Source organism: Siphateles boraxobius, unplaced genomic scaffold, assembly GCF_051911475.1.
Source record: "Siphateles boraxobius isolate OS27281-9 unplaced genomic scaffold, OSU_SipBor_1 47, whole genome shotgun sequence".
NCBI classification, from domain to species: domain Eukaryota; kingdom Metazoa; phylum Chordata; class Actinopteri; order Cypriniformes; family Leuciscidae; genus Siphateles; species Siphateles boraxobius.
The window spans coordinates 871,876-896,911 of NW_027509108.1; the positions used below are offsets into that span (position 1 = coordinate 871,876).

The following is a 25,036-nucleotide window of genomic DNA, read 5'->3' on the forward strand; positions in this document are numbered from 1 at the left end:
AGAGGAATGTCTGCACTTCTCGTCCACTGACTACGATTCACCCATTTCGTTTTTTGGAAGTTTTCTTTTCTTCAAGCAAGTTGTTTTAAAACCGGTGCTACAGTGATGGCTGTTATTGGTTATTTAAATCCAGCGGGTTTGATGTCTCGCAAATACAATGACGCTGGTAGTGACGATTCTGTCTGTCTGACCAATCAGTGATCTGCAGTGTTTTCACGTCACATTTTAGTATCGGTACGGTACGCTTGGGACCTCAACAGGCCAGGTACCATTTAAAGCGAGCCGTACCGTACCGTACCATGCAGTGGAAAAGCGCCACAAGCGAGCCGTACCGAGCCGAGCCGTACCGTACCATGCAGTGGAAAAGCGCCAAAGCGTGCCATACCGTACCGAACCGTACCGTACCATGCAGTGGAAAAGCGCCAAAGCGTGCCGTACAGAACCGAATCGTACCGTACCATGCAGTGGAAAAGCGCCAATATACACAATTCAGTTGCTATATTTCTAAATGTAACCAATTTTCATATCAACAAAAAATATACCGGGATAACCTGGCTTCTCTTGAGGCTCCCCTGCTTTACATCATAGTAATGATAGGCTAAAGCCCACAAACAGATTGACATTACAAAGTAGTTTTTGACGTCAGAAACACCAGCGTTTTCAGACTGTGTTTTTGAGACTGTCTTTGGTTCACTGCAGTTTTAAGAAGAAAATACTCCTCAATGTTGTTGACTTATGAATCTGCACATGGTTTGTCTTAAATCATATTAAAAATAGACATATAAACATTTAAAAGATTGATTTTCCCCACAGGGGAACTTTTAAGTTTCAAATCGACCTTTTTAGGTAATCTACCTTTGTCTTCTTGCTTATAAAATAATTTATAAGTCAAACATTGCTATACAGTATAATATCTAAAGATGTACAAACATATTGAAAAAGTAAATGTAATACATTATATAAAAGCAGAAACACTGACAAAAATATTTGAAATTGTATTTGACACTTCCTCAAACATTAGTGACACCATTAACAACATCATATGCGACATCATCTGTGCTTTAAAGTAATTTTCTGCTTACTGCTCTTTTCATCTTTTCCTTCATCCTGGCCGTTACTCTGTGTTCGAGGTCCAGTTGTGTCCTCAATATCTCTGCGTACAACATTTTGATAAATGTCCTCTGAATCCATTATTCGCTGTGTCTGACAGTACGTCTTCACAGATGAGGTGTGATCTTCAGAATGATGACTAGTGTATTTAAAATAGTGTTAAGCCTAAACAGGAAATTTCATTTCACACAGACCTTCGACAAGAATAAAGACTTTCAGTCCAACTTAAAAACTTCCAGCAGACTCACTGTGTCTGTGTATTGTACATTCACCATGTTACGCCCCACCCACGGTTGTTGATTGACAGCAGTGTTTCAACACAGACCCGCCCTGAGCGAGCTGTCAGTCATCATAGTACGTCATTGTTGATACACTGTAGCAGAATGGTGTCTAAGCGATTGTGTTGTTCTGTTCTTGGGTGCAATAACAAACACAGAAATCATTTAGATGTTCCTAAATCTGAACCGCTGAAGACGCAGTGGCTGAGTTTTGTTTACGATGGGAATATTCCCCACGATCAACGTAAATGCGTTCATGTTTGCGCGAATAATTTCTCACCAGACTGCTTTATAAACGAGGGCCAGTATAAAGCTGGTTTTGCTAAGAAGCTGCTCCTGAAAACAGAATCGGTACCAACTACTCGTGTTCCTGCTGCACCTCCAGAAGAAGTGAGTATAAAGTTTTATTAACCTTTTACGATACATATTAATCTTTGCAAATCGCTTGCACGCTTCACGCTGAATGCGGCTAATGTTTACACTCAGGGTACATCACGGCATGTATTCTATGTAACGTTACGACGTTCTCAATATAATTCATTATCCCACGATAATAATGAACAACGCGTTATGGTTGTTGTGTTATTAAAAACTGTGTACGCAGGTGTTACAGTTAACGTGCTAACCCTTAGTAAAACATAAAACATTTTCGTACAGCACTAAACATAAACATACAACAAATTCTTAGGTATCGTTCAACTACTGCTAGAATCATTACTGACATGACAGGACATGTTTAAGTCACGATAGTTGTACCGAACACTGAGATAACGTTACGCATCACTGACAAGCCTACATTTACCAAAAAAAAGTTTTTCAACATAAATCTGTCAACGAACTAACCTATACAGTAAACACATAGCGTTTTTATCCCACAACTCTACCCTGACAGTACATACAAAAATAGATCAAAGTGACATTATGTTAACCAACCATTCAGAAACGTGCTGTTCGAGCCTTAATGGTCGAACTTCTTCGGGGTCGTCATCTTGTTCCGGGTCCGACTCCGGTTCAAATTGGTATGGCAACACTACAGATGTGTCCTCAGAGACTCCCGCTGACATTCTTTCGCCAAAATATACCATCAACTGTTGTCAAGGCAACACTCCACGTGCGTTGTGTCAAAAACGCCCCAAAGAACAGAGGGGCGGAGTCGGCAAGCTCATTATCATTTAAAGGCATATGCACTGAAACTGCGTGCTGAAAAAAAGAGCTGTTTTTGAGCAGGTAAATTGAGTGTTTTCTTAAAATACTAATGCGAATTTTTAATAAAAGTACATTACAAAGGTTTCATTTAGACCCTAAAGATTCATATTAACTTGTACAAAAATGGCATTATATGACCCCTTTAAAGACATCGTTAAAATAGTCCAAGTGACTACAGTGGCTCAATCTTAAGTTTATCAAACGACGAGAATACTTTTTGTGCGCAAAAACAAACAAAAATAACGACTTTATTTCAACTATTCATTTCCTTCTCTGTGGGCCTCGAGTCAGTTAATGTAGTGTGATTGCGTAGAGCTACGTCCCACGTAGGCTCACTATTGGCCGACACTGGTCATGTGTGTGATGCGTGTGACGTATAACAACAGAAGCTTACGATATTACACTAGTGAACTGACTCGAGGCCCACGGAGAAGGAAATGAATAGTTGAAATAAAGTTGTTATCTTTTGTTTTTGTTTTTGCGCACAAAAATTATTCTTGTCGTTTGATAAACTCATTGCTCAACTGGCTACTCTCTGCTGTCTAAGACGATGACATATTTTCCTGTCGGCCACCGTAACTTTTGTTCGTTGCAATTCGTAACTTCACTACTAGATGCCCCTAAAAATCACACACTGCACCTTTGACTGAATTAATAACTTTTTTACTACAGAAATGAATCAGTGAGTTGCCGGGGAACGGTCAAGCTCTCTGCCGGCCGCCTGGGTGTTGGAGGGATGGCGACTACTCTAATCCCTCCCGGACGGCAGCCGCCTCTACAAAATCCAGGCGGCCGGCAGCCCAACTAATGGAAACACTAATCACTGTTATGGTGACTTCAAATGAAACAGAGTTAAACCTCTGTTAATTTTCAGTAAAACTTTTGTAGACGTCTGACAGAAATAAAATGCTGTTTGTGGAGTTGTTTAATCATTGCTGAGATCTTCAGAGATTTAATGTCTTCTTTTCTCTTAAGGTTGATTTCATCTAAGGCTGTGGCTGAAATTATTCCATATTTAATATACAAAGATTTTTTTGGCTACGATAAAGTCCAGTTCTGGTTTATTTCTTTACTCTTGGCTGACATGTGGCAGAGGTGTAAAGTCCAGGTTCAGAAAGTAAAAGTCCTCCTCAGTATTTTGTTCCAATCACCTGGATTTGCTAATTCAGACAGGAGATATAACTTATTAGAGAAATCAGCTGACTGAGTTCATGGTTGGAATAAACTTATGGCAGGACTTTTACTTTCTGACCCCTGGACCTTCAACCTCAGAGTTAGACCTATCTCCCTGAATCTGATGTTTCTGTTCCTCTCTGATCACTTCAGTCTGATAAAGCTGCTCTCTGCTGCCCCTGCTGGACTGGAGCAAATATAGCCATATGTAATAAACAGATACACAAGAATGAAATATGAAATAAAAACAAAAATACATTTTACTATAATAATAATGGTTATTGACCATTTTATTCAAAGTGAAAGCAATACAACTCAAAAGCAGTTTCACTGACACTCAATATCAGAAAAACTGGGAGGATCTAGGAGACTTAAGCTCTGTTTTGATGGCAATAAACTGGAAGGGAATGAATAAATGTTTCTAAGCTGGGATGAGAGGATGATGGAAGGAAAAACAGAGATAACTATTAAACACAAGTGGGTGTACATAAAAGTGTTCAATGTTCAAAAATCACAATATTTACGGTTGAAACTTCCAGTCTCACAAATCCCTTTTATCACAAGTGAGCATTAGTCCAGTCATTTGTACATGGCCAGTACAGTCCAGAATGGCAGATCATCCTCGTTCTTCAGGACTGGATTTCCAGGCATCAGTTCAATACAGTCCTCAATTTCATTCCACTTTGGTCATTTCACCTTTGAGCCAAAACCTGAATAGTATGTATGTAATTCAGCAACCAAGCTGAATTATTCTTATAATTAAGAATACTTATATTTATATTTATTAATTTGGCAGAAAGCATCTAAAAACTGGGAAACATCACAATATTATGCAAGAGCCAACAGCACTCACATTATCACAACAGCAAGTTTCAAGAATATGCTAAAAGGTACAGAAATGAAAGTGCAGAAAACTATTGTATTTATAGGAGGTGCCTTTGTATTTGCAGTTCAAGTTAAGTGGATTCAGAACAGGTGTGATCTTTAGAGTGATGAGTGTTTTTACACTAGTGTAAACCATAAACAGGAAGTAGTTTCATTTCACACTGGCCTTTGACCAGCGCTTGAAGTGGGGAAATAAAAGTGCCGGTACTCTCTTGCATTGGCACATCATGACATTTGAGATTTCTACAGTGAAAAACAAAACTTGGAGATATTGCTGGTAAAAACAACAATTTGTATGTGTGTGAAAACCTCTGTTGACGTGTCTGGCTCTGGCACACGAGCTCTTTTAGTACCTTTCTGAAGCCAGGCTAACATAACGACTTATAAACTCGACACACTTCTTTTTAGTTAGTAGGTTTTCAATTTCAGCAGTGAAAAATCTGTGACGGTCAAGCGGAAGCCGCAAGCGTCAGACAGCTTTTTCGAACTAGCGTCCGTTGAGAAGCAAACTTTTGATGGGGTGGGCCAACTGCTTGCCTTTATGTGATTCGTCAAGATCTGAAGTAAGACACATAGTGTCCTCTGGGTATTGTAGATTATGTAACGTTAGGTCATCTCTCTGACACTGACGCTTTTTCTGTCAGTGGTAGAGTACCGGCTACAAGCGAGAAGTAGCGGCATGCAAGAAAAAGTGCAGGTACGCTTAAGAGTAAAATGCAGAAGTGCAGGTAACTGCGTACCGATGAGTACCGCCCCACTTCGAGCACTGCCTTCGACAAGAATAAAGACTTGCAGACCAACTTAAAAACTCCCTGCAGACTCACACTACTGTGTTTGTGTATTGTACAATCAACCACATGTTTTCAGCTTCAAAAGCCAACAAGAGGAAGTGCCTGAATCTGATGTTTCTGTTCCTCTCTGATCACTTCAGTCTGATAAACCTGCTCGCTGCTGCCCCTGCTGGACTGGAGCAAATATAGCAAAAGTGTGATAAACAGATACACAATAATGAAATATTAAATAAAAAAAAGAAATACAGTTTGCTATAATAATAATGGTTATTGAACATTTTATTCCAAGCAAAAGCAATAAAACAAATTCAAAACAAAAACAACATCAAAAGTAGATTCACAGACACAACTCATCAGAATAACCGATGAATCAAGGCAATCTGGGAAACTTCTATATTTTACTGTGATTTTCACCTCAACACTTCAGACCAGCAAATGAGACTCATAATAACAGCCAGAAGAAGGATATGTTGTCATAGATCTGCTTGTGATGGAGCAAAGTGTGCCACACTAGTCCCAGTTCACCCCGCTGACGTTTATAATAGTAATACTTTTGTTGTTATTGACAGTTTTACATTTATCTTACATGAATTTCCATTTATGTTTTTGTATGTTACAAAATAGCCTAGTATAGAATGAAACTGATATCATGAAAGCATTTACTAATTACAGTAGCAGAATGTTTAAAAGACACACTCAAAAATGTTTTATGTTGGCTTTAATTAACTTTTTTATGTCAACAAGTCCCACATAACTAGGTTACGTTAAACAAACATAAGTTGTTCATGTAACTTCAACATCATGGAATTAAGTAATTTTAAGCGACAAAATTCAACTCTGAGTAGAGTGTTAAATGAACACTGAAGCAGTGTTAAAGTTAATGAGATAATTAAGTGAATAATTGAGTGATGATTGATCATTATTGAAGACACCTGATGTTAACAAGCAGAATCACTGAAGGAAGATTTTAAGTCAGTGTTATGGTGATCAGTGTGTGTTTAGTTGGGCTCTTGACCCTCACATCATTAACTTTAGATTATTTATTATTACACAGTCATTTGACCTGAATCACTGAACTCATATAGAACCCAATTTCTGAGTTAAGTTTACCTTATGGATTATAGCTGCACTGCCATCGTAGAGCATACCATTTTTAGTCTTTTCAATGAAAACCAAATGATCCAAATGATCAAATCAATAAAAAAAAATAAACTTCAAAACAATATTTTATGTAGGCACACTAGGGCTGCTCGATTATGGAAAAAATCATAATCACGATTATTTTGGTCAGTATTGAAATCACGATTATGTAACACAGTAAGGAAACAGATTTATGTTGCCGAAATTGAAGGCAGTGGGAAGATTTCACCATTTTCTGGGAAATACATCTTGTAATGTTTGAATTTCAATGTCCTTTAAGCAGTTGCAATGATTGATAGTAGTGTTGTTGTTGTTGTTGATTCTCACAGCCACCGTGCACGTTACAATCTCAGAGGGTTAGTCTGTGCAACTCGTGGGGCAAACTGTTCAAGAATACTTGAATTCTGCTGATTATTACACCATCTGTGACGTCAAGGGTCTTGCAATAGCAGATACCTCTGAGACAAAAGGTAATACAACATTATTATTATTATTGTTGTTGTAATAGTAACATGGCCGATACTGATTACAACAGTAAAAAAAAAAAAAAAAAATGGTGTTAGAACTACACAACTGTGGTATAACTTAACATTATATTGGTGCATGCCTCGATCCCCCCGACTGATTTAAGAACTGGCCAAAACCAAATTATGATTCCACTACTCTTGACATGCAGCATAGATATATCAAATTCACGGCTAACGGCTTCTATTGTAATGAACCGAGTTAATAACTGCTAAATTTAAGAGTACGAGAAGCTGCATGTGATGAGCACTGAAGTTTAATGTTTAATTAAGCTAGAACTCCAATTCCTGCAAGTGTTCAAGTTCTCGAATAAACTGTGTAACGACCCTATGGTTTGTATTTTGTTATTTCTCTGTTGTTTTGTGAGTCTCTCTGTGTGTCTGTCTAGGATCGTCATCTGATTGGTTCCTGTACGATGATTGATGCTCTATCCTGATTGGTGCAGAGTGTTTTAAAAGACACGTCATAATTTCCTCTACAGAGCAGAGTGGTTTTGTGTTTGAGCAGAGAGAGAGAGAGAGAGAGAGAGAGAGAGAGAGAGAGAGAGAGAGAGAGAGAGAGAGAGAGAGAGAGAGAGAGAGAGAGAGAGAGAGAGAGAGAGAGAGAGAGAGAGAGAGAGAGAGAGTCTTGTTTTTTTTAAGCAGACAGAGAGAGCTTGTGATCTGAGTGTTAAGAGTATTTGAGTGTTAAGAGTTTTTGAGACTGTGAGTATTGTTTGTTTGTTTGAACTGAGAATCATTTGTATCTGAATATCTCCGTTGATATATCTGATCCCTTTGCCTGTTTTCTGAGACTGATTTGGACTGCCCTTTTCAGTTTGTTTGCCTGATTGTAAATATATTGTAAATACTGATTTTTGGGAAAGTAGGGAGCTTGACGCCATTCTTTTTTTTATTGTAAACTGTTTGATCTCTGTTTTTTGGTTAGAGAGTTAGCTTTGCAGATTGTATTTTAATTTTCTCTTCTTTTGTTGGGTTTAGGAGAGGGGTTTAAAGACAAGGTTGTTTTTGTGTGTTATTTTGGCTTGGTCAGCTCCTGAATTATAAGCCCAAATTTAAGTTAATAAATAGATTTTTGTTCCAAATCCTTGCAAATCTCTGACTTTCATGTTGCCCCTTTTCACCTAGACGGGGTGTAAGAACTGTCAACAGTGTGAGAATGATCTTTAGCCCCCTCTAGTGTATGAACATAAGAACACTTTCTGACATTCAGCTTTAACAGTGTTTCTTTTATGTGACATATGAAGTCCTTTTCATTTATTAAACTATTTTATTTTTAGTTTCAATACTGTGATGCTCAGTGACAGAGAGGATGATGATCAGAAGAACTAAGACATTTAATTGATGCCTTCATTTTTACATCTAGTAAACACAGACAATAAAGCAACCTAGACAGCAACATACTCTAGTTTCGGCCCAGATCCGGACCAAATCTGGGCCGTGTGGAATCCAAGTGTACCAGATATGGGCCAGATCTGGGCCAACACTATGCTGCTGTCTGGGAATAACCGGCAAGAGAGGGATCCATTTGGACTAATGTAAATACAGCCAACGCTATGTTGCTATCTGGGAAACTACAAAATAATCAACAGCCCAAAAATTTGCCAAAAGGAGAAACAACAAATTAGTGACTGCCTTAAATTACTGACTTCATAAACGTAGCATTTCTTCTTTAGATTCCAACACGTGTACAATTAAACCCATTTATTTCCTATGGAAATATAAATACTGTTCATGCAAGACAAAAATGTTTCTCAACAAAGCAAGACCACTTGAATTATTCTATTTATATTCTACGAAAATTCGAAATCTCCCACCATCTAGCTTTCAAACGAACATTCTGTGTCACATGCTCATAAATGGTGATTTCCTCAAATACCCCTTTTCCACCAACAAGAACCGGGTGCTGGTTCAGAGCCAGAGCCAAAGCTGGTTCAGAGTGGGTTCGACTGACGAGCTTAATAAGAACCGATTTGCCTTTCCACCGGCTAGAGAGCCACAACAGAGCCAAATCTTACGTCACTGTATACGTCTCATGTTGCCCAGCAACGCTAGTGCGGTAGCGCCAAACAGTACGCCAGGCTTGTTCGAGATGCATCGGCTTCTCGCAGATCGATCTCCGCATGACATCAAAGCGCTGCGATAGCGATCTAAAAGCACAAGGAGTCGTATGTTCTCCAAACACTCCCGCAGCTCCGATCGGTCCGCGCCGCTCCGATGCATCTCGAACAAGCCATCAACAATAACGGACGTTGCAATACTATGGATGCTCATGGGTTTACAAAATACATCGGAGTCCAACGCGTTTGTGCAGCTCGCCGTAACTTACATAGACGGATATTTATAATCGAGCTGCTATTAGCTCGACTAGCTGCTATTTAAAAATGGCGGTCACAAGTTTCTATTCGTCTTGTTGGTCACGGTAACCCCGCCCCCAGCCCCTGACGCAAGTGGTTCTTACTTGGCTCTGTTCTAGACCAGCAATTATTTGGTGCTACTTAAGAACCACTTTTCCTGGTTCGGAGCTGGTGCTTTGCGTGTGGAAAACCAAAGAACCGAATTGAAACTAGGCTCTGGCTCCGAACCAGCACCAGCTCTGGCTTGGTGGAAAAGGGGTAAAAGTGAGCATGTACCCTTCACTAACAGTCCTGAGAGAGGCACTTCGTGGTTTTGTTGCTCACTTTCAGTTTGGTTTGGAACAACAGTTATTCAAGTGAAGTTGATCTTCCCGTGGGAGCTTATTAAATGCGTGCAAATGCCTTTTGGAATTCTACATTTGTAATCGATCGGGGATCGGGCTGTCGAGGCTTCGATTTTACACCGGCCCCTTACGGTCCCTCCTGCAGGTGGTGAGCCCACAGGTGGGCGGCCCCACGTCACTCCTTCGGGCTGAGCCCGGCCAGGCCCCATGGGGGGAGGCCCGGCCACCAGACGCTCGCATACGAACCCCAACCCCAGGCCTGGCTCCAGGGTAGGGCCTCGGCTGCGCCATGCCAGTCGAACGTCACGGTCCTCGTTATAAATTCCATCATAAAGGGTTTATGAACCGCTCTTAGTCTGACCCGTCACCTAGGACCTGTTTGCCATGGGAGACCCTACCAGGGGGATATAGCCCCAGACAACATAGCTCCTAGGATCGTTCGGGTACTCAAACCCCTCCACCACAGTAAGGTGCAGGGCCGGCCCGAGGCATAAGCGAACTAAGCGGCTGCTTGGGGCCCCCTGGCCAAACATTTTTTTTAGATTACTTAAACAAGTGACAAAAATGAATTAATGAATATGAATGAATTAATGAATGAATTAATGAATGAATGAATGGATAATTCAAGATAAGAAAATTCTGATTTCATGATCAATATACCTGCCAACAACTGCTGCTGTGTCTGCCAGCGTTTAAGTCATGCGCATAATCTAGACACCTTGCGAGTGCATAGACAATTCGTGCGCAACTGCGTATAGTCACGGTATCGGTTTAAGTTGGAGAAAATAGCCGCAGGGGAACTTAACCTTCTGGGTGTAAGGTTAGCAGTTTGAATAAATAATAAACATAGCAGTTTGAACTCTTCTCCAGTTTATTATATCACACATCAGATCACTAACTCCAAAAAGCCGCGACACTCCAGTACTAAGTGCGCACGACCCATTCCTATCTACGGCAAGCCCCGAGGGGAAAAATAGATTGCATACACACATACAACGAGCGACAGTACATCGTTACCGGTATTATAGTAACAGACTTTGTTGGATTCTGTCATGTACAATCCAACAAAGTCTGTTACAATAATAATAATAAAAAAGATTTTGAGGACAGTTACACTGTATTGAGACAGTTGAGAAATAATAATATTTTTACAGTTTTCAACAATAATTGTCATTGTTGAACCCTTGCTCTTATTATGTTTCTGATTTCTCAGTTTTGTCATTATTTTAGCATATAATTTATTTTATATGTTTTGAGACATTTTGTTTTAAGTTTCAAAGAGTTAGTAAAAGAGTAAAGTAAAAGTTAAAATTTTTTATTTAAGTAGGCTGTCTGTTTTTTATTAAGTATTTATTTTGTATTAATACATAACCTCACTGTATTCATTTATAATGTATCATTATTGCGTGACATTTGTGTCAATAATCGTCAAGCACAGGTGACTTCGTGTAGTGGGAGGGGCTCCCAAATCAAATTCTGCTTAGGGCCCCCAAAAGGCTCGGACCGGCTCTGGTAAGGTGGCAGTTCAAGGAGGGGCCATTTTATCATATTTACATTATATTGATCATTTATAGAGAAAACAATTATACTCAAAAGTTTCAAAGTCATACAACAGCATAACACGGTGAATTATTGCAATCTGGGACACTTTAGACTTCTGTACTTTATTGGCTCATGATAAAAGCTAGAATAAGATCCTATTAACAGTTAATTGCTTTTCAGACATGAACACATTCGAGGTTTGGTGAAGTGGTTTCACTCTGCTGACTAAAGCAATACAATTTTTTGGACAGTTTTACATTTTTCTTTTATGCATTTCAATTTTTTATGTCATAGAAGGTTCTAAAATTAAATTGATACCAGTTTGTATACAATTAAATTAGCAGGCTGTTTTAAAAGATAGGAACCTCAATCAGAAATTGTATATTCACAATTAGATTGATTCCGTAAAATAATACAATTAAAAACAAGACAATACAGATTAACCCTATTTCTCACAAACCCCTTTCATCTTGGCAGAGCATGGGAGATCATTCCAGTTCTGGATGGAGTCTGAAGGCATCAGTTCAACACAGTCCTCATCTCCACCGGCATCATTTGGCTCCTCTTCATACCAAAACCTGAGTAACATGTGGCAATAAGAGTAAATTTAGCACAGAAGCAAGAGCAAATGTGAAAGTGCAAAAACTAAATAGAGAGAAAAGTTTTGTTTTGTAAAAATTCTTTGGTTGTGGTTGTTTGTGGAAGTGTTGTGTCTTCAGTTATTTTTTAGAGGTTGTGAGTCTCATGTTTAAAGGGACAATGTGTAGTTTTTTAGGTATTTTATTATCTAAAATCAATATTTTCATTCATAAATATGTCCTTAATGGTGTACAAATACCTCTGCCAATTATCTGACTTATCCTAGTAAACGAAGAATTTATTATCTTTATATACATGTGACGGGTAGGTCCACGGAGGCTTCCATGTCGTTCAGCCATCTTGAAAAACTATAATAGCAGAGATGGTCAAAAAGTACTAGGCCAACATGTTTCCACAATGCGTTTTCGTTCAGAGCCAGCGTCACGTGACTGAAAGCAGCAGAAACGGAGGAGCAGAGCAGTGAGAGGCGCTTCACGGCCCCGGCAAGTTTAAAAGGCTCCATTGCACTGTTATTATTCATTCTGTAACATTCGTTTCATCGTTGTGTCAAGTTGCAGTTTGTTTTGAAATAACAAACCTGTTCACCCGAAGGAAAACTCGATGAAGTGCTATTAGAAGACATCCTGTCATAGCTTTTTGGTACATAACAGCTACCGTAGATGCAACACGCATTTGAAAAAGCGAGCCACTGTAGAGCACAATTCGTTTGAATGCAAAATACAATTTCACCGCTAGATGGGAGAAATTTCTACACAATGTTCCTTTAAAATACATTTACACTCATTTTAGGACTTACCCTTGATTCAGTGTTGAATTATCCACCCATTTCATGATACCCTCGTTCTCAATGTCTGACAAACCAATCCACACTCTCTCCTTGATGAATGAAGTTAAGTGTCTCTGTGTGTGAATATAAACAGGAATAAGGACACATTTACACTGGGATGATGTACTAAAAATGTAAAAGCAATGATCTGATCTGTTTATCATGTACAGGCCACAGCGTTGTCAAAACGATCCTTGTTCACACGGATCCGTGAAAACGACTAAAATGCTGTATCTCTGTATGTATTGGTGATGTCACTTTGTAAAGAAATACTACACACCTATAGACAAGTAATACTTATGCGTATTTACACATTTTCACAAATTTGCGTTTTGTAGTTTACACAAACTTTTGTAAACTGTTTTCAAATGTTTGAGTTTTCAGGCCCCAAAAAAGCCGTTGTCATGTAAATAAACGCCCAAAATGCATAATAAGTTTCCCGATTTTTGTTGAAAACGATGTGTCGTGTAAAGAGCGATATTCCTCTCATTCATTATCAGTCACTCACACACTCACCTGTTTCTCTTCAGTGTTGATAATGACTAGATCAGCTCCTCGATCTCTGCAGTATTTCCTACTCTCAGACCAGCTCTTCGGCTCACTGGATATGAACAAACATACAGGACCACACAGATTTCCTAAAAGGAACACAATTTTTAAAAATGGATTAAGATAAAGGAAATTATGGGAAAATAATCTACTTAAAAACAGATTCGTACTGACCTTTTGTTTTAGATTTTTCCTTCTCTAGTTCTTCACTCAAAGACGCGACTCTGGTCTCCAACTCCAGTTTCTTCTGATTCAAAGCATCAAAACTTCCCTGTAAATGACTTTTCTCAGCAGTGAGATCATTGACTCTGGTCTCTAACTCCAGTTTCTTCTGACTCAACGAGTTGAAGTTGTTCTTCAGTTGGTCTTTTTCAGTCATTAGTTCAGTGTTCTTGTCCTGTAAGCTGTTAATAGTGAGATTGAACTCTTCAACTGTGGTCTTGTAACTCTTTAACATGTCTCTCTCTGCTGTGATGGTGATGTACAGTGAGATGAAGACCAACAGAAGAACACAAATGAGCCCGAGACACACTGTCATCAACACCAAACACCTGCTTCCTCCTGACAAACAGACACAAAACACACACATATCAGTTAACAACCATTCACGCAATATTATTAGATAACATTTCAAATCAACCTTTATCATTTATCTAACAAAAACGCAATTACTTGCAATGACAAACTTTTGGAATTCCTATTCGCTAAAATATGGAACATTTCATATAAAATCAGAAACAATTACAGTTTTGATACAGAAAACAATAATTGAAACTTTACGTAACATTTCTCATCCGCTCAAACATTAGCGACACCGTCTCTGCGTCAAACAAGACTTTCTGCTTACTTTTCTTTCGATCTTTTTCTTCATCCTTGCTGCGACTCTGTGCTGGAGGTCTCGATCTATTATTAATATTTCTGCATACATAAAAGGTCCCTGATTCCATTATTTTCTCAAACTTACAGTCTTACAGTATGTGTTCACAGATGAGGTGTGGTCTTTAAGATGTGTGCCGTGTTTTTAAATAGTACCAACACAGGAAGTGGTTTTTATTAGTTCAGACACAGATAAATCTAGATTTCATTCTCACTCTAAAACTCCCTGGATGTTTATACTACTGTATGATTGAATATATTACATATTCAACCTCATATAGTCAAAACATTGTGGAGTTTTCCCTGTGGTGAAGTTAACATCTACAACGTCCAACAAGAGGAATCTGTGATCACATAAACTGACTCAAACACCCTAAAACAGGCCAATCTGGACCTGTGTGTTGATTAACATAAACTGGAAGTGAATGATGATTTACATCGCTGTCGTGTTCAGGGACAGAGAGGAAGATGTGAAATAGAGATTGTGGGACGAGGACTTCCTGTTATTAAACACAAGTGGGTGACAACAGGAGATTCACATTTTCCTTTTTACAGTAGATGTCACTGTTCCACCATTTTGATGGTATAAACAACTTAAATGAGTAAATCAATAACCCTTTAACTTTGAGTTCAAATATGAATGGTAGAAGCTTGGAAGATCCTACATTTGAATCTGTCCTCCAACTTAAGTTTCTTCAGATGCAAACACCCGATGTTGGTCTGCAGATGATATTTTCCCACTGTACCTGACATACTTCCTGAAACATCTGATGACCTGCAGAGATATTAAAGGCACTTTTTTCCTTAACCAACTGAAGAAAAAACGTATGTTAATATAGTATATACAGAATTATTTCATTTACAAGTGTCATGTTGCAACACTTGGCCTAATTAAATGGTCACTTAAGAAAGGAAAAGAAGGGTAAACATCCAAATGCTTTTAATGTGTTGTTTTTAGGAGAGGAGCACATAAGAAACCAAAAAAATTAGTGAATATGTACCATACACACACAATACATAAACAATTCAACCCCTCTATAAAGGACATTTTTTGTTTTGTTTTGTACTATGCTGGTACCCAGAATGCATTGGAGCAAAGCACTTTTGATGGCCACCATTGTTGAGATTCTGACACTGCTTGTTTTTGTCTGTGTGTGTCGTTGTTGATACTTTTTGTGTGCTCATGTTTATTAAAATCTTCAAACTGATTTTTATAATATTGCTGGATCTCATACTGCAGTACAGGGGGTTGTAATGTAAATATATTAATGCCACAACAAAACTGTTGGATTTGATTAGATTAAAATGTGTAACATCTGGATCAATCAGACACAAATGGAACTAATGGAAACACTAATCACTGTTATGGTGACTTCAAATGAAACAGAGTTAAACCTCTGTTAATTCTCAATAAAAAACTTTTGTAGATGTCTGACAAAAATGAAGTCAGTCTGGTTAGTAATAAGTGAAGCTTGTAATGCTGTTTGTGGAGTTGTTTAATCCTCCTCTGCTGAGATCTTCACAGATTTAATGTCTTCTTTTCTCTTCAGTTGATTTCATCTAAGGCTGTGTCTGAAGTCAGTTGTAGTTCTTGTGTTTCTGCTCGTCTCTTTTTCTGTTCTCTTCTTTCCTTCAGTGATTCTGCTTTTTAACAGGATTATTAAGGCTGAGATTACTAACATACACATAACTTGTGGCTCAGATAAGGTCCAGTTCTGGTTTATTTCTTTGCTCTTGCTGACATGTGGCATTGCTATGGCCTGCTTGTGGCCCAGATCTGGCAAACAGGAGTGAGCCACCCAAGGGCCGTCATTCCACGCTGCATGCGGGCCAGATCATCTTTTCCACGGGTGCCAGATGTGAGCCGGATCTGGGACGTCAAAATGTCTCTATGTGGGATATCACAAGTAAAATTCTGTACCAGCTGAGCTACCAAGATCAGTAAAACCGAACATATGGAGCTGGTTAAGTGATGCAAAGTCCATAATATATTCATTTACAAATCATGCACTGTGGTAAAAAGTGTTTTGAGGTCACAATTGTGCAAGCAGCCGCATGAAAACATGTCTTTATTAATCCATAATCTGCCCTTGTAATCATAACTTTGTGTGAAAACGATTACAAAAAATGCTTGCTGTTTTACTGCATATAGTGTTCATTTCTGTTGGAAACTGCAGTGATATGTACATGTTAGTACGCATTTTGCAAAAATGTTGCCACAGGTATGTTTTATTATTTTTTATTTATTAAAGGATTTACTCCGATGTTTGGCTTCAGCATTGGAAGACAAGCTCAACATGACCAATAAGTTGCCACCTGTTCTGGCAAAACATTACACACAGAAGACAATATTCCTCCGCCCGGGCGAGCAACCACCAAGAAAAGGTGTTAAAACCAGTTCTCGCCCAGGACAACTGGAAGCTGCTAGGGACTGGAAGATGTTGGCTCATCTTGATCAATGGCTTATTTTTCCACCTGAGATTGCCACCACTAACCTCCGACCAGATATTGTTTTGTGGTCTGGATCAGCACGCATTGTTCAACTGATAGAGTTAAAAGTGCCATGGGAGGATGCTGTAGATGAGGCATATGAGAGGAACGAACTGCGGCATGCTCAGCTGGCCACTGAAGCAGAACAGTGAGGATAGAGAGTCCAGGTTTATCCAGTGGAAGTGGGTTGTCGAGGATTTGTGGCACACTCCACAACCCGGTTCCTCAGAGACGTCGGATTCAGTGGCCAAGAGTTGCGTCGTACAGTAAAGAACTTATCTGAAGCAGCAGAGAGGAGCAGCAACTGGGTGTGGTTGAGACGGAAAGATTCTGGCTGGCTGTGTACAGGCCGCCACGCTACGGTTTCGAAGAATTCTTGAAAAACTCGAAGAGTCTGTTTATTTGTATAGTTTGCATAGTAATTACAGTTATTATGTTCCTGTGTATTTTGCATGAATGAGGATTGGTGTTTGGACAGATATTGTGTTTTGCGGTAGTATGCCATACGGAACCGTTGCCACTGAACCTGCTTAAACGTCGACAGTGGGGCTCGACAGCCTTAGTCAAACGGGTTGGCGTGTATGGTCAGGTTGTGGAGAGGTTGTGAGAGAGGTCACATGTGAACTACGAGGAAGGAGCAACCACAGCAGCAGGAGGGATGTAAAGGTCAGTAAGCTGGGCTGAGTTGAGTGGGGGACGGAGGGGGGTGACTCTGGGACGCCAGAGTCACTGTCGAGCCCTCTTGAGGTGTCGTGGGCTAGTCGACGAAACACTGAGGATGGAAGGTGCCCACTTGAAGACCCCTACACTCTCAAAAAAAAATGGTACGAAAGCTGTCGCTGGGGCTGTACCTTTTCAAAAGGTACATTTTAGTACTTAAAGGGTGCCAATTGGTACCCTAATGGTACATATTAACACCTAAAATCAGAGGTGGGTAATCCAGAGGTCAAAGAGTAAAAGTCCTGCCATATGTTTATTCCACCCATGAACTCAATCAGCTGATTTCAATAATTAGTTATATCTCCTGTCTGAATTAGCAAATCCAGATGATTGGAATAAAATACTAAGGAGGACTTTTACTTTCTGAACCTAGACTTTACACCTCTGCATAGCAATGCCACATGTCAGCCAAGAGCAAAGAAAATAAACCCGAACTGGACCTTATCGTAGCCAATAATAAACAACTCCACAAACAACATTACCAGCTTCACTTATACCAGACTGACTTTATTTCTGTCAGACTTCTACAGAAGTTTTATTGAGAATTAACAGGGGTTTAACTCTGTTTCATTTGAAGTCACCATAACAGTGATTAGTGTTTCCATTAGTTGTGCTCTTAACTCTTATTATATCTTTGGTCTTTTTTGGCTGCTGTGACAGTGTGTTTGTCAAACACATCTACAACAGCAAAGGAAGCTAAAGTGAAATAAGATCAGAAGATGATGGTTACCTAGTGATGGTTTTATAATTATCATGAAGTAGATTGATTCACTGAGGTTTTTGTAATCTAACAATTATCTTGCTCCACTAATATATTAACATCACAAACCCTGTATTACTGCAGCATGAGATCCAGCAATCAGCTTAGACATTTTACCAAAAATTAAAAAAAAAAAAAATCTGACGCTGACACACACAGATATCAACGATCAGCGTATGAATCTCAACAATGGTGACAATCACACATATTTAGATAAACAGATTGATTCAAAACATCACTGAAAAGCTACTAATTCACAACAAAAACAACAGAAAAAAATAATAGTAAATATTTAGAATCAAACAAAATAATAGGACGATTCAGCATAATTTATCCATGTTGCAATGGATGCTGGGAGTTTTGTACTATGGTGGTATCCAGTAGGGCTGGGCGATATATCGCATCACATTGTTATGCGCATCTCGTCAGTAAAGTCGGTTCCTTGATTAGTAGTAAATCACCTTCACCTGCTTTCAGATGGAAGATATGATGCAGATATGAGTGTTAAATTAACACTCAAGAGTGTTAAAGTTAATGAGATAATTAAGTGATTAATTTAGTGATGATTGAGCATTATTGAAGACACCTGAAGAATCACTACTATAATCCATAAGGTAAACTTAACTCAGAATTTTGGTTCTATATGAGTTCAGTGATTCAGGTCAAATGATTGTGATATGATTGTGAATGATTATGTTAGAACACAACCAACATCATCAGATCACATTTTCTATTTGATAATCCGGCTGTTGTAACTCATGTACAGCAGCCCAACATAATTATAGAGTTAATGATGTGAGGGTCAAGAGCCCAACTAAAACAAACACTTATCTCCATAATGGTGACATGAAATTCCGGTTTTCTACTGCAGTGATTCTGCTTGTTAACATCAGGTGTCTTCAATAATGTTCAATCATCACTCAATTATTCACTTAATTATCTCATTAACTTTAACACTGCTTCAGTGTTCATTTAACACTCAGCTCAGAGTTTAATTGGGTCGCTTAAAATGACTTCCATGATGTTGAAGTTACATGAACAAAGTATGTTTGTTTAACGAAACCCAGTTATGTGTAACCGGTGGACCCTTTTTACATACAAAAGTTTAGTAAAGCCAACACATAATTTTTTTGAGTGTGTGGTTGCAGCCATTGTGTGTGCTGACGCGGAAAATACACTGCAGCTATTAACACCAGACAGAAGGAGATTGACATCACCATATGGAAAGAAGCGTAAATGGATGGAGAAGCATAGGTTACTGTAAAGCTACGTCTTAGTTGGTGCTTATCTTGGCGAAAGCCGAGTACAAATCAGCATGAAATTTTAACATCTACTCTCATGTAATGGAAATCTTTATCTTTGAATAGGAAAACAAAGAGGAAGAGGAAAACAAAGCCATGTCGATTCTCAGAACAATTAAGCAGGTTACGGGGAACTAGGTTATTTAACAAAAAACAAACAAAAAAATAACAAACACAAACTACAGGCTATTATTTAGTTTTTTTTTTTATTATCTTTTATTAGTTATTATTTGTTCTTCCTGGAATGTAGATACTTTGAATATTTCGCTAATTTGATGCTGATTTATTTATATTAGAATTTAATTTGACCTGCCGTTTCATGTTAGTAAATGTTCACAATAGTGTTGTCAGAGTTCATAACTGGCTATTGTGTTCACACGCTCAACGTATATGTCTGTGATTGGCCATTGTGATTGAACTCTTCAACTGTGTTCTTGTAACTCTTTAACAGGTCTCTCTCTGCTGTGATGGTGATGTACAGTGTGATGAAGACCAGCAGAACACAAATGAGCCCGAGACACACTGTCATCAACACCAAACACCTGCTTCCTCCTGACAAACAGAGACAAAACACACGCATTTCAGATAATAAACTTCTGTGGAAGTTAAATAATGACAAATGTGTTTAAAACAAAAAAGCTTGTTGAATTGCTCTAATTGGAAAAAAAAATGCATTGCATTTACAGATATATTACTTTTTGTTGCATTTTTATAGGCTGAAATTTAACATGGTCGTATATTTAAGATGTGAATGTGTGACCAGACTCTCTCTGGTCTTCATCAACACATATTTGCATCACCTGCTGGTGAGGTTGAATAACAGCAGATGTTATGCATCGGTACTCTACTGCTATTCCTGCTGTTCCCAGATGTGCAGTGTTGAATTTTCTGTCGAATAAATTTGTGGAAGCGAATTTGTAAAGCGAAATAAAATGGACCGAAAATGTCCTGTCAGATATTAGGGTGTTTATTTTTTTATCCGACCTTTTCATGTACTCTACCCTTGTATTTAGATAATGCTGTAGATAGAGCTTTTACAGTTACTTATTTCCTCAAACATTATCGACACCATTAAAGAATTTATGTCACAGATGGTGTTGTTAAAGTCATTTTCTGCTTACTGCGCTTTTCATCTTTTCCTTCATCCTAGCCGTTACTCTGTGTTCGAGGTCCAGTTGCTAATATCTCTGCGTTCAACATTTTGATAAATGTCCTCTAAATCATTATTTGCTGAGTGGGACAGTACGTCTTCACAGATGAGGTGTGATCTTTAGAAGGGGTGTTTTTTTAAATGCTGCAAACTCTATACAGGAAGTGGTTTTATTTCACACTGGCCTTCGACAAGAATAAAGACTTGAAGTCCAACTTAAAAACTCCCTGCAGACTTACACTACTGTGTTTGTGTATTGTACATTCAACATGTTATCAGCTTCAAAAGTCAACAAGAGGAATCCTGAACACTCAAATAAACTCATACACACTTAAACAGCCCAAACTGGACCTTTGTATTGATGATGCAGGAACAAGCAGAAAGTGCCTGAATCTGATGTTTCTGTTCCTCTCTGATCACTTCAGTCTGATAAACCTGCTCTCTGCTGCTCCTGCTGGACTGGAGCAAATATATCCATAGTGCAATAAACAGATACACAAGAATTAAATATGAAATAAAAACAGAAATACAGTTTACTATAGTGATAATGGTTATTGACCATTTTATTCAAAGTGAAAGCAATACAACTCAAAAGCATTTTCACAAACACTCAATATCAGAATAACTGGGAGAATCTAGGAGACTTTAAACTTTTATATTGTACTGTGATTTTCACCTCAACACTTCAGACCAGCAAATGAGGTGCATAAAAACAGCCAGAAGAAGGTTATGTTGGCTCTGATTGTGATGGAGCAAAGTGTGGCACACTAGTCCCAGATTACACAGTTCACCCCACTGATGTTTATTAAAGTAATACTTTTTTTTGTTGACAATTGTAAATTTTTCTATTACGTGAATTTCCATTTATGGTTTTGTATGTTACATACAAAACCTAGTATAGAATGAAACATATCATGAAAGCAGTTACTAATTACAGTAGCAGAATGTTTAAAAGACAGGAACATTAATCAAAAATTATTAATAAGAGTGATGATTCCATAAAATAATACAATTAAAAACATTAGAAGACGGGATGAACCCTATTTCTCACAAACCCCTTTCCTCTTCACAGAGCATTGGAGATCATTCCAGTTCTGGATGGAGTCTGAAGGCTTCATTTCAACACAGTCCTTGCCTCCACCTGCATTATTTGGCTCATCTTTATTCCAAAACCTGAATAAAAGTGAAAAGTGCAAAAACATTAAATAAGATCTTGAAGATTTTGTTTTTTCTAAAATAAATAAATAAATAAATAAATCTTTAGGGTCTGGAGTTTGAGGAAGCCTCATGTTTAAAATACATCCACTGTGAGTGTTTTAGCACTTACTCTTGATTCAGTGGTGAATTATCCACCCATTTCATGATACCCTCGTTCTCAGAGTTTGACAAACCAATCCACACATTCTCCTTGATGAATGAAGTTATGAACCTCTGTTTGTGAATAAAAACAGGAATAAGTGTGATTCCTCTCATTCATTAACAGACACTCACACACACGCACCTGCTTCTCTTCAGTGTTGATAATGATCAGATCAGCTCCTCGATCTCTGCAGAACTTCCTGCTCTCAGACCAGCTCTTCTCCTCATTGGATATGAAGAAAAAACCTGGACCACACAGATTTTTGTACATAAACACTTTTCAAAACTGTATTCATACAGTAAAGAAAAAGAGAACTAGGACAACAAAACTGATTTCTACTGACTTTGTTTAGAAGCCGCCTTCTTTAGTTCATCATCCAAAGACGTGACTCTGGTCTCCAGCTCCAGTTTCTTCTGACTCAAAGAGTCAAAACTTCTCTGTAACTGACTTTTCTCAGCAGTGAGACCACTGACTGTGGTCTCTAACTCCAGTTTCTTCTGATTCAAAGCACCAAAACTTCTCTGTAACTGACTTTTCTCGGCAGTGAGACCATTGACTCTGTTCTCCAGCTCCAGTTTCTTCTGACTCAAAGAGTCAAAACTTCTCTGTAACTGACTTTTCTCAGCAGTGAGACCACTGACTGTAGTCTCTAACTCCAGTTTCTTCTGATTCAAAGCATCAAAACTTCCCTGTAACTGACTTTTCTCAGCAGTGAGATCATTGACTCTGGTCTCCAGCTCCAGTTTCTTCTGATTCAAAGCATCAAAACTTCCTTGTAACTGACTTTTCTCAGCAGTGAGACCATTGACTCTGGTCTCTAACTCCAGTTTCTTCTGATTCAAAGCACCAAAACTTCTCTGTAACTGACTTTTCTCAGCACTGAGATCATTGACTCTGTTCTCTAACTCCAGTTTCTTCTGACTCAAAGAGTTAAAACCTCCTTGTAACTGACTTTTCTCAGCAGTGAGACCATTGAATCTGGTCTCCAGCTCCAGTTTCTTCTGATTCAAAGCATCAAAACTTCCCTGTAACTGACTTTTCTCGGCACTGAGATCATTGACTCTGGTCTCTAACTCCAGTTTCTTCTGACTCAAAGAGTCAAAACTTCTCTGTAACTGACTTTTCTCAGCAGTGAGACCATTGACTCTGGTCTCCAGTTCCAGTTTCTTCTGACTCAAAGAGTTAAAACTACCTTGTAACTGACTTTTCCCAGCAGTGAGACCATTGAATCTGGTCTCCAGCTCCAGTTTCTTCTGATTCAAAGCATCAAAACTTCCCTGTAACTGACTTTTCTCAGCAGTGAGACCATTGACTCTGGTCTCCAGCTCCAGTTTCTTCTGATTCAAAGCATCCAAACTTCCCTGTAACTGACTTTTCTCAGCAGTGAGACCATTGACTCTGGTCTCCAGCTCCAGTTTCTTCTGATTCAAAGCATCAAAACTTCCCTGTAACTGACTTTTCTCAGCAGTGAGACCATTGAATCTGGTCTCCCGCTCCAGTTTCTTCTGATTCAAAGCATCCAAACTTCCCTGTAACTGACTTTTCTCAGCACTGAGATCATTGACTTTGGTCTCCAGCTCCAGTTTCTTCTGACTCAATGAGTCAAAAATTCTCTGTAACTGACTTTTCTCAGCAGTGAGACCATTGACTCTGGTCTCCAGCTCCAGTTTCTTCTGACTCAAAGAGTCAAAACTTCTTTGTAACTGACTTTTCTCAGCACTGAACTCACTGACTCTGGTCTCCAGTTCCAGTTTCTTCTGACTCAAAGAGTCAAAACTTCTCTGTAACTGACTTTTCTCAACACTGAGATCATTGACTCTGGTCTCTAACTCCATTTTCTTCTGATTCAAAGCATCAAAACTTCCCTGTAACTGACTTTTCTCAGCACTGAGATCATTGACTCTGGTCTCTAACTCCATTTTCTTCTGATTCAAAGCATCAAAACTTCCCTGTAACTGACTTTTCTCAGCACTGAGATCATTGACTCTGGTCTCTAACTCCATTTTCTTCTGATTCAAAGCATCAAAACTTCCCTGTAACTGACTTTTCTCAGCAGTGAGATCATTGACTCTGGTCTCCAGTTCCAGTTTCTTCTGATTCAAAGAGCTGAAGTTTTTCCTCATTTGGTATCAAATGATTTGATTTGATTTTCCTCATTTTATCATCTCTACACTGGTTACCTATTAAGTTACGTATCAATTACAAAGTATTCCTACTGACCTATAAAGCCCTAAATGGTTTAGCTCCTGTGTATTTAACAGACCTTCTATCGCCATACAATCCATCGCGCTCTTTAAGATCACTAAATTCGAGGCTTCTGGTCATTCCTAGGATATCTAAGTCCACTAAAGGAGGGAGGGCGTTCTCGCATTTAGCTCCTAAACTCTGGAATAGCCTTCCTGATATTGTACGAGCCTCAGACTCGCTGTCCCAGTTTAAAACTAGATTAAAGACGCATCTCTTTAACCAAGCATTCACTTAATGCTTAACCTTTGATACTGCTGAATCGGTTCGAATGCATTAACATTATGAACATCAGCTATGCTAATTATTTCCCATCTGCCTTTCTGCTGTTATCTCGGGACGCTAGTCCCGAGGTAAATAGCGTTCGTCAGCTCCAGTTTGTATCCAGCCTCTCACGGAGACTTCAGATGCCCCAACGCCTGTGAAGAGACGACTCGACGCCTGTGAAGAGACGACTCAAAGCCGGCGATATGTTATGCCATAAATTAATACTTGATTAACTAACTGTATTTTTCTATGTACATTTCCGAAATGCAATTTCTGTAAAGCTGCTTTGAGACAATGTGTATTGTGAAAAGCGCTATACAAATAAATTTGAATTGAATTGAATTGAATTTGGTATTTTTCAGTCATTAGATCAGTGTTATTGTCCTGTAAGCTGTTGATAGTGAGACTGAACTCTTCAACTGTGGTCTTGTAACTCTTTAACAGGTCTCTCTCTCCTGTGATGGTGATGTGCTGCAGTGTGATGAAGAGCAGCAGAAGAACACAAATGAGCCCGAGACACACTGTCATCAACACCAAACACCT

The 25,036-nt window shown here is 38.8% G+C and overlaps 1 protein-coding gene across 1 annotated transcript in view; it reads right to left on the minus strand.

Annotated features, from left to right (window-relative positions):
• LOC143710501 (uncharacterized) overlaps nucleotides 1–24,105 on the minus strand; it is a 43,320-nt gene extending 19,215 nt beyond the window's left edge. Inside the window, exons 1-7 of the mRNA XM_077201444.1 lie at nucleotides 22,326–24,105; nucleotides 13,293–13,414; nucleotides 12,747–12,850; nucleotides 11,799–11,928; nucleotides 5,546–5,617; nucleotides 3,847–3,954; nucleotides 1,083–1,215 (exon numbers count right to left, since the gene is read on the minus strand). Of these exons, the coding sequence (XP_077057559.1) occupies nucleotides 1,083–1,215; nucleotides 3,847–3,954; nucleotides 5,546–5,617; nucleotides 11,799–11,928; nucleotides 12,747–12,850; nucleotides 13,293–13,414; nucleotides 22,326–24,105 (2,449 nt within the window). The remainder of the gene's footprint in view (nucleotides 1–1,082; nucleotides 1,216–3,846; nucleotides 3,955–5,545; nucleotides 5,618–11,798; nucleotides 11,929–12,746; nucleotides 12,851–13,292; nucleotides 13,415–22,325) is intronic.
• Nucleotides 24,106–25,036: the final 931 nt, after the last annotated feature.